Source organism: Rana temporaria, chromosome 5 (assembly GCF_905171775.1).
Source record: "Rana temporaria chromosome 5, aRanTem1.1, whole genome shotgun sequence".
Lineage (NCBI taxonomy): Eukaryota > Metazoa > Chordata > Amphibia > Anura > Ranidae > Rana > Rana temporaria.
The window spans coordinates 128,574,175-128,585,294 of record NC_053493.1 but is presented as its reverse complement, the minus strand read 5'-3'; the positions used below and the strand labels follow the sequence as shown (position 1 = coordinate 128,585,294).

Genomic DNA, 11,120 nt, shown 5'->3' with positions numbered 1-11,120 from the left:
GTGATAATTGGGTAGCGCACTGCATCCTGGGAAATGATGACACACATTTCCCAGGAGCATTAGAGGGAGATGATGTCAGAATCCTAGGTGATTCCAAAGGCAGATTCCGTGGGATCGCATAGTAACAGGCATTTCCAGGTGAGTAAAAACATTGTTTTTCTTTTTTTCTTTTTTAGGTCTAATAAGCACAATAATAAAAAAAAAAAATTTGGGATGGAAACTCCACTTTAAGTTTCACTTTTACTAATACATATTTTCAAATATGCTTAGAACAAACAAATGTGCTTAGAACAAACATCTCCAAAACAGACCCTTAAGTAGCACTCTACAGCCTAAAATATTATTCATATCATTATATTAAACAACGATTTAACTCCTATAAAAGGGGTTTATTCCATAAAACAAATTAACAAACTGCTTGTCCATGGTGATGTAATCCTGGATTCAAGAACCGGTTTTGTAATTCTTTTAGCCAACGCGTTTCGAGGGCTGACCTGGTTCGTCAGGGACTCAGATCCTGTCAAAGACTGTAAAAACATGTACAAGATATGACAATCAATGTTTCATGTAGCAAAATCACAAATTAATTTCTTTACATACACAGCATCATCTTTTGTTATAATAAAAAATGTAGATATATTTTATAAATTCATTGCGACCTTCCACATACCGGAGAAAATGATATTTCATGGTACAAATCAATATATTCTAAAAAGGTGTATATATATCGCAAAATTACCTGTATAGTATTACATAAGAGAGTGGTGGCAAGTAGCCTGGGGAGCCCTTGGAGAACATCTCAAAACCCCAAAATGAAACACCCACATAGGAGCAAGGACAATACCATATATCTGGATGTTGGAAATATATACTGTAGTGTTATAGTGCACCACAGGGGGCATCTAAAAAAAAATTATATTCTTCCATCCATCTAATGCATGGTAACATTCGATAATTGACTCTGTTGGATAGGTATTTGTCTCTATAGGTATATATGTGTATACGTGTAATGCCATTCCAATCCTCTTTCATTTATCCGATCAATTATATATACACATGTATACAGGCTGCTATCCTAAACTATTTTTTCATTGATAGGTGGGATCAGCCTGGCCGTGTCTCCCCAGCTTATTATGGGACAGGGGACACTTTCATTGGTTCGCCCCGGGGTTGTTTTCGGATCGCCCATATCCCATAAACTGTGCAACTCGATTTCTGGAATGCACATGGTGCAATCAAAAGTGGCGCGACTCCTTTACGCATCGCTTCCATTATATGCTTCCAGGCCGCGGAACACAATATTCAGGACGACGGTGCGGCCCAGGGACAGCGATTTGTCCACAGGCCATACAATAATCCCACCCTCTACCACTGAATGAATGAGTAACTTGTATAGCGCTACAAACGCGAACTAAATCGCCTGAAGGCTGGCTGGATACCACTGGCTGGATACTCCCTGTGTATTATCACAAACCTTACTCAGATTACTATAATTGTCTCCCAAGGGATGGTACTTTCTTAGGGTGCCATTGGCAGCTGCTGCTGTCAATCAAATGCTATGAGGAGGGAGCAGGGGGGCTACGATATGCTGTGTGTGTCTATGGACCAAGCTCACACATCTGCCTCCATAGCAAGCTGTCTGTTATGGGGGCAGACACAGAAGGGACCCCATAAGAGGAGGTTCAGTGCCACGGAATACGATTACACAGAGAAGGTAAGTATAAGGGGCCAGATTCACGTAGCTCAGCGGATCTATAGATCCGCTCGATCTACGTGAATTAAGATCCGCTCCCGCAAGTTTAGGAGGCAAGTGGCTAATTCACAAACCACTTACCTCCAAACTTGCGACTGCGGATCCTAAATCCCCCAGCGGAATTCAAATTCCGCGGCTAGGGGAGTGTCATATTTAAATCAGGCGCGTTCCCGCGCCGATTTAAATGCGCATGCGTCGTCCGGGGAATTTCCCGGCGTGCATTGCTCCCACTGGCGTCACTAGGACGTCAGTGGTTGCGATGTGAGCGGGACTTGCGACGCGCGTGTTCGTGAATCGGCGTACGCAAACGACGTAGGAAAATTCAAATTCGACGCGGGAACGCCGGCTATACTTAACATTGGCTGCGCCTGATAAAAGAAGGGGTAAGTATACGACGGAAAACCGCTACGGAAACGACGTAAGAACACTGCGACGGGTCCGCGTACGTTCGTGAATTTGCGTATCTCGCTGATTTACATATTATTTATCGTAAATCAGCGGGAACGCCCCCGGCGCCATTTTTAAATTGAAAAAAAGATCCGACAGTGTAACACATTGTAACACTGTCGGATCTAGCCCTATCTATGCGTAACTGGTTCTATTAATCAGGCGCATAGATAGGACCAGTTTACGTCAGAGATACGATGGTGTATCTGTAGATACACCGTCGTATCTCTTTGTGAATCTGGCCCAAGATGTTTATTTTCATTTAATAATTTGCCTTTGAACTGCAGTCTGCTCACATAATTTGTAATATATTATATTGTAATGAAAGAAGGAATCTTACCGTTTAACTAAGCTGAGTGCCTTTTCAGCCAGAGGTTTAACCATATTAGCGAAGATGATGGTATGCTCATCGCTGGAATTCCCAAGAAGAAACCTTGAATGAATCGCCTACATAACAAAACAGTTATGTTACAAGCTATATAAATATCAGTCTTTGTGAAGAAGTTTTTAGAATTAAGTAAACCTGAGCAAGCTAAACACATTAGATGGTTATGTAATATGCAAAATCTTGACTTGTTATGTAAAAATCCAGCCTGACCCAGACCCTCCCACCTTAGTCAATAAAGTCTCTTTGAGGCCCTGTACACACGTCCGAGAAATTCGACGGGCAAAACACATCGTTTTGCTCGTCGAGTTCTTTGTGAGGCCGCCGAGGATCTCGGCGAGCCAACTTTTCCCATTGACTAATGAGGAAATAGAGAACATGTTCTCTTTTTGGCCCGACGAGATCCTCGTCGGTTTCCTCGACGAAAAGTGTACACGCGACCGGTTTTCTCGGCAGAATACGTCTCCCATCGAGTTTCTGGCTGAATTCTGCCGAGAAAACCGGTCGTGTGTACGGGGCCTTAGAGCAATATGGAGGCTAAGAAGGGGAGAGGGGAGAAGTCAGGCCAACTTTTATGAGGAAAAGTCAAGCGTTGTATATATTTTCAGCTCACTATAACTCTGGATATACTGATTCCAACAAGAAGATAAAACTTTACCTGGCAAAATTACAATATATTAAGACTTTTTTTTAACTTGTCAATATACATTAATCCTTTAACTTTGTTTATCACTGGTCATGCCTACGTGGCATAATACTCACAAACAGATTTGGAATCTGCTGACCATGGCAATTCAGAAACAATTGCATGCTTTTGAGTGACTCGCTTCCATCATGTCCATTGATTTGCATAGAAAAAAAGCAGGCTCAATGCAAGGGTACATAGAAAGCATTTGTTTATGTGCCCCGTTCGTTACATAACACTCAGTTGGGGTGCACTGCATAAAAATGCAGCATATCTGAATTTTTTAGCAGTGCAATGAATGGCATGTAGCACCCTGATGTTTAGGCAGGGTTGCTAGTAAATGTATTTGCCAAGTTATAGTTGCCTTGGGCCCAGGGCCGGCGCAACCACCAGGCGGACCAAGCGGCCGCTTGGGGCGGGCAGGTCCGCAGCCTGGGATGGGGCGGAATGATGATTTTTTTATTTTTTTCTTCTATTGTCCGCAGTTGCCGCCGTCCTCCAGTTGTGTCCCGCTCCAGGGCTCGAGTCCTGCGGGAACGGCGTCCCTGCTGCACTTTTTTGACAGCAGGAACGCGCGTTCCCTTTGTAGGACTCGAGCAGCGCAGGCAGGCGCGGCGCGCCCCCCCCCCCCCCCCGCGGCAAGAGAGATCCAAGTGACACTGCATGGGCATAGTTGCCGCTTTTGTCCCCAGCCTCCTCCGCTATCATGAGTAGAGGAGCGGGGGGCGGGACAATTCTGGACTGCCTGTCACGTTAATCAGGATATGATTGGCTGCTAGGAGGCGGTCCTAGCAGCCAATCACTAGTTCACAGAAAATTCAACCCGGCAGCTCCCGCGCCCCTGTGCATTTGGTTCACGATTGTCACGCCTCCTGCTCTCTGCTCTTGTGAAAGGTAGGAGTGGAGAGGGAAGGGAGGAAAATATATGGAAATGTGATGGATGGGGTGTGTGGGGGACAGTGCTGTGTGTGGGGGGGGGACAGTGCTGTGTGTGTGGGGGGGGCAGCGCTGTGGGGGGACAGTGCTGTGTGTGTGTGTGTGTGGGGGGGGGGGGTAGTGCTGTGTGGGGGGGGGGATGTGTGATGGGGAAATACTGTGTGGGGGGGTATGTGATGGGGGGCAATAATGTGTGGGGGGATATGTGAAGGGGGGTGCATTACTGTGTGGGGGGATATGTGAAGGGGGGGCAATACTTTGTGGGGGGATATGTGAAACGGGGGGGGCAATACTGTGTGGGGGGATATGTGAAGGGGGGTAATAATGTGTGGGGGTATATGTGAAGGCAGGTAATAATGTGTGGGGGGATATGTGAAGGGGGGGGCAATACTGTGTGGGGGGATATGTGAAGGGGGGGCAATACTGTGTGGGGGGGATATGTGAAGGGGGGGCAATACTGTGTGGGGGGGATATGTGAAGGGGGGGCAATACTGTGTGGGGGGATATGTGAAGGGGGGGGGGCATTACTGTGTGGGGGGTAATACTGTGTGGGGGGATATGTGAAGGGGGGTAATGTGTGGGGGGATATGTGAAGGGGGGGGCATTACTGTGTGGGGGGTAATACTGTGTGGGGGGATATGTGAAGGGGGGTAATACTGTGTGGGGGGATATGTGAAGGGGGGTAATACTGTGTGGGGGGATATGTGAAGGGGGGTAATACTGTGTGGGGGGGATATGTGAAGGGGGGTAATACTGTGTGGGGGGATATGTGAAGGGGGGTAATACTGTGTGGGGGGGATATGTGAAGGGGGGTAATACTGTGTGGGGGGATATGTGAAGGGGGGGGCAATACTGTGTGGGGGGGATATGTGAAGGGGGGTAATACTGTGTGGGGGGATATGTGAAGGGGGGTAATACTGTGTGGGGGGGATATGTGAAGGGGGGTAATACTGTGTGGGGGGATATGTGAAGGGGGGTAATACTGTGTGGGGGGATATGTGAAGGGGGGGGCAATACTGTGTGGGGGGATATGTGAAGGGGGGGGGCAATACTGTGTGGGGGGGATATGTGAAGGGGGGGGCAATACTGTGTGGGGTGATATGTGAAGGGGGGTAATACTGTGTGGGGGGATATGTGAAGGGGGTAATACTGTGTGGGGTGATATGTGAAGGGGGGTAATACTGTGTGGGGTGATATGTGAAGGGGGGTAATACTGTGTGGGGGGATATGTGAAGGGGGTAATACTGTGTGGGGTGATATGTGAAGGGGGTAATAGTGTGTGGGGGGATATGTGAAGGGGGTAATACTGTGTGGGGTGATATGTGAAGGGGGGTAATACTGTGTGGGGTGATATGTGAAGGGGGTAATACTGTGTGGGGTGATATGTGAAGGGGGGTAATACTGTGTGGGGGGATATGTGAAGGGGGGTAATACTGTGTGGGGGGATATGTGAAGGGGACAAGCAGCTGCGCACAAAATGAGGTGCTGCACAGAAAACGTGAAGGGGTACCATTGACTCCTAAATGCACTGAAATGCAAGGTGCAATTTCCCGCACATGTAAATTGCATGGTACAAATGCATCATGCAGTTTCCATGCGGCTGCATTTTTAGAAAGATGCCAGGACCTTTTCCCAGCAGAAAACTCAGGCACAGCAGCCCATTCAAACGAATTGTGTGTCTCGCCTGGGCTGTGATGTAAAGAATCGGAGTAATTGCACAAAACTGCGATGCGGACCTCAGCTGGAAGAAAATGTTACTAATCGGACCTCCGTGAATTTTAATTCAATACCCCTGCTGTAGTGGCTTTGCAAGGAGGGGGGGGTACGCGAGCCGTGTGACCCCCCTTCTCTGTTAAGTCTCGGCTGTCTCCGCCGAGCTGTTGCTGTCTCTGCCGAGTAAAGCCGCCTCCCCCTCCTCCGCCTTTCTAAACAGGGGGAGGGGACCGGTCACCTGACCAGTTTTTTGCATGTCCCGCGCTTATCTGACTAAGGTATTGATTATGGGTCACTCTGTACTGTGAGGGGGGGTCTGCACTATAGGGGTGTCTGTACTGTGTAGGGGTCTTCACTATAGGGGTGTCTGTACTGTGGGGGTCTGCACTGTAGGGGTGGGCATCTGCACTATAGGGGTGTCTGTACTGTGGGGTATGGGGGTCTGCACTGTAGGGGTGTCTGTACTGTGGGGGTCTGCACTATAGGGGTGTCTGTACTGTGGGGGGTGGGGGTCTGCACTGTTGGGGGGTCTGAACTGTGGTGCAGGGTGCTATGTAATGTAAAGGGGTCCAGTGGTGTATGGTGCTGTGTAATGTAAAGGGGTCCAGTATGTTTTACATTTAGTAGTATGGTACTATGGTGTATATTATACTAAGAATTTCTGGTGTGGCGTAGTTACAAAAGCACAAATTAGTGTTTTTTTTATATAAAAAAATTATTGAAAGAAACATTTTTGCAAGGGAGGTGGGTGGCCGTTGGGGGGGGGGGGCGCCAAAATGGAGCTTCGCTTGTGTAAGCAGAAATCCTTGCACCGGCCCTGCTTGGGCCGCAGGGCAGTATTCCAACATAACGACCCAAAACACACCTCCAAGACAACCACTGCCTTGCTAAAGAAGCTGAGGGTAAAGACAATGGACTGGCCAAGCATGTCTCCAGGCCTAAACCCTATTGAGAATCTGTGGGGCATCCTCAAACGGAAGGTGGAGGAGCGCAAGATCTCTAACATCCACCATCTCCGTGATGTTGTCATGGAGGACTGAAAGAGGACACCAGTGGCAACCTGTGAAGCTCTGGTGAACTCCATGCCCAAGAGGGTAAAGGCAATGCTGGAAAATAATGGTGGCCACACAAAATATTAACAAGTTGGGCCCAATTTGAAAATTTTCACTTAGGGGTGTACTCACTTTTGTTGCCAGCGGTTTAGACATTAATGGCTGTGTGTTGAGTTATTTTGAGGGGAAAGCAAATTTACACTGTTATACAAGCTGTACACTCACTACTTTACATTGTAGCAAAGTGTAATTTCTTCAGTGTTGTCACATGAAAATATATAATAAAATATTTACAAAAATGTGAGGGGTGTACCCACTTTTGTGAGATACTGTGTGTGGGTGTGTGTGTGTATATATATATATATATATATATATATATATATATATATATATATGAAAACGTATCAATTCTGTTGTACTGATGGTAGACACTCCAGGGTATTAAGAGGCATGTCAAGTTTTTTTTAAGTGTTTTTTTCACACTGTCACAAGTGCAGTACAGCGTCATCATAACGGGTGTGGGGGTGATCAGAGACACTGGTGACCGTATGTAAAGGAAAAAAATACTTTTTCTTCTTTTTACCACATTGACCAGAGCAATAAACTGTTACCATAGTAACACCATACTACTCTGGAAGTGATCAGGATATTTTTTATTTATTTTTTTACACATTATTATTGTTTATACCAATGAATTTCACTAGTATAAGCAACCATTTTTACTGAATGCAATCCATTCATTCAGTGTGTATTGTTGTGAATACCCACAGCTAATTACAGATGGGCTGTGATTGACCCTGTCAGTACCATGTGGTCACTGTGACAAACACAATTGTACACAATAAATGGCATGAAAGGAAGTCATCCAATGTTTACAATTGTCATGTGAACTGCTGTGATTGGTCACAGAGATCACATGGTACAGGGCAGCAAGATAATACAGTGATCAGTCACGGCCACAGCCGGTGACAGATCATGTCGCAGCGTGGCCTCACGGCCCAGCGTGAGGAGCGTTCCAGAAGGACGTCATATGTCGTCCACCCGGAACGAAAAATGCCCCACCTAGTCGTCATTTGACAACAGACTGGGTGGGAAGTGCTTAAAAACATATGAGATAAAGGGGTTCACTCTGTTACCTGTGATAATCCAGCAATCTTAAAGCAGCTAAGTGCAAGAAAAAAGTTCCAGTCACGAACTGGCGAATCCACACCTCGACCCTGGCTATAAATGCTCATCATATCCTCCAAGGGTGGTGCTCCTAACAAATAAAGAACACATGCAGCCATTTAGGATTACTGCCTACTTTTCACTTTTCACACAAGAACAGAAGAAAAAGACGTGCATTTGATTGGGAGTCTGGGATTGGTAACCAGCCAGTAATATAAATGATCATTTAGCCGACTTTAATACTTATTTCACTTTAAACAATTCTGTCATCAGGTCCTCTTACACGCTCATCAAGAATCTCAGGTAAAAAGTCAAAACAGTTCACAAATATAAAAGGTCCTTAAAGCAAAATGCTTACCTGTTTTACAATATACAATACATATCTGCAGCTCAACGTAGAAGTATGTTATCAGGTATGGGGTACGGGATTTTTTTATACTCACCATAAATTATTTTCTCCACTGGAGGACACATTGTTTTTTTCTAGTTGATGTCCAGTTACAAATTTAAAGGGGTTGTAAAGGTATGTACACGTTTTTTCACCTTAATGCATTCTATGCATTAAGGTGAAAAAACATCCGAGGATTAGCGCCCCCCCCATTTACTTACCTGACCCCTCAAAAGTCCTGCGCAGTGAACGCGCTGGCTTCTCAGCCGGGCTTCTCGGCTCATTCATTGGTTGATTGAAAGCAGCACAGCCATTGGCTCGTGCTGCTGTCAATCACATCCAATGATGCAGCGCGCCGAGGGACGGGGCCAAGTGACACAGTCTCGGCTATATCACAGGAGCGCACCCGCAAGAACTAACCACCATGCGAGCTTGCTCGCATGAAGGTGGTTAGTTCTTGCGGGGAGGAGCCGAGACAGCCGGCGAGGGACCCCAGAAGACCAGGTTCAGTTCACTCTGTGCAACTGAGCTGCACAGTGGAGGTAAGTATGACATGTTTGTTATTTTAAAAAGGTTTATTATTATTATTTATTACAGGTATCTATATAGAACCAACAATTTCAGCAGCGCTTCACATATATTGTACATTTACATCAGTCCCTACTCTCAAGGAGCTTACAATGTAACGTCCCCACATCACACATACACTCACATATTAGGGCCAATGTAGAAATGATTCAAAACTACCAGCATGTTCTCGGAGTGTGGGAGGAAACAGGAATGCACAGAAGAAAATCACACAAGCACAGGGAGAATGTGCAAACTCCATGTAGACAGTGTCCTAACCTTAAATTGGTTCTATATCCAGAGTTATTTTTTTTTACCTTAATGGTTTACCTGCTTAAAGGTAAAAAGCCTGCCATTAGTTACTTACCTATATCCTTACCTTACCTATACCTTGCCTTATATAGCTATATACTTACCTGTATCGATCCAGTGCTGTGCCCATCTGCAGCAGCACTGGTTCTCTCTCTCCCCTCTAACAGGCTCAGAGACAGTAGCAGAGGCCATTGGCTTCTGCTGCTGTCAATAAAATGCTGTGAGGAGGTAGTGGGGGCGGGGGGGGGGGTCCAAGCTGCGCTGTGTGTGCCAATGGACAAACACAGTCTGGCTCAGGAGTGAGCCCCTAGGTGTGCCACCATAGGAAGCAGCTTCCTATTGGTGTGCACTGGGAAGGAGGAGGAGACAAGAGCTGCTCTGTGTTATACCATTGCACAAAGCAGGTGAGTATAACATGTTTGCTATTCATTATATATATATATATATATATATACAGTATATATATATTAGGGCTGTTACTGATCAAAATGTTTCTGTTCGATTAATCGTTTTTTTTTTTTAATCGATTAATCGACTTATTTTGATTAATTATAACGCACATACAGATCCAACTACTTTTAGCTGATCTCCTTGCAGGCCGATTCCCAGTGCAGCTACCAACCACTGGAAAATGGATAGCAGGATACAAAAACACACAAAGGCAGGGCTCGATGGGAATAGCATTAAAACTTTTATAGTCTTAAGTAGGTAACAAAATAAACATTGCACTGGAGATAAAATCGATGTAGCTACATAAACTGTAAAAATGGTGCGAGTAATACCAAACGGTACTAAAAGCAGTCATAAAAACATGCAGCTAAGTATGATACTGGTATAAAAATGTGTACAACGATGCCACTGCCTTCGCCTTCTGCTTCCACTGTGCCCCCGCTGCCAGGTGGGAATTGCACCAGCAGCGCGTCTAACAGCGTGCGCTTGTACTTGCGCATCTTGCGTTCACGCTCCAGTGAGGGGATTAAGGACGGTACATTGTCCTTGTAACGGGGATCCAGCAGCGCCACCCAGTAATCAGCACCTGTCATAATGTGCGAAACACGCCGGTCGTTGCGGAGACACTGCAGCATGTAATTGCTCATGTGTGCCAGGCTGCCCAGAGGCAACGAAAAGCTATCCTCTGTGGGAGGTGTATCATCTGTGTCCTCTGTATCCCCCCAGCCACGCACCAGTAATGGCCATGAGCTGGTCTGGATGCCATCCTGCTGTGAACATGGTTCCTCCTCCTCCTCCACGTCTTCCTCCTCCTCATCCTCCACCGCGTCATCCTCCAGAACTGTGCCCTTGCTAGACAATTGTGTACCTGGCCTTTGTTGGTGCACGAACCCACCCTCGGAGCCACTTGTGAATGACTGCCCTGAAAGCCTTGCAAATGATCCCGATTCCTCCTCCTCCTCCTCTTCCTCCTGTGCCACATCCTCTTCCATCATCGCCCGTAGCGTTTTTTCAAGGAGGCATAGAAGTGGGATAGTCACGCTGAGAGCGGCGTCATTGGCACTGGCCATGTTGGTGGAGTACTCAAAACAGCGCAACAAGGCACACAGGTCTCGCATGGAGGCCCAGTTATTGGTGGTAAAGTGGTTCTGTTCCGCAGAGCGACTCACGCGTGCGTGCTGCAGCTGGAACTCCACTATCGCCTGCTGCTGCTCGCACAGTCTGGCCAGCATGTGCAAGGTGGAGTTCCACCTTGTGGGCACATC

The 11,120-nt window shown here is 46.5% G+C and overlaps 1 protein-coding gene across 1 annotated transcript in view; it reads right to left on the bottom strand.

The window, feature by feature from the left end:
• Positions 1-214: 214 nt before the first annotated feature.
• LOC120940335 (acyl-CoA dehydrogenase family member 11-like) overlaps positions 215-11,120 on the bottom strand; it is a 113,311-nt gene continuing 102,405 nt past the window's right edge. The window contains exons 7-9 of the mRNA XM_040353114.1: positions 8,108-8,229; positions 2,541-2,647; positions 215-527 (exon numbers count right to left, since the gene is read on the bottom strand). Coding sequence (XP_040209048.1) covers positions 521-527; positions 2,541-2,647; positions 8,108-8,229 — 236 coding nt within the window. The 3' untranslated portion in view covers positions 215-520. The remainder of the gene's footprint in view (positions 528-2,540; positions 2,648-8,107; positions 8,230-11,120) is intronic.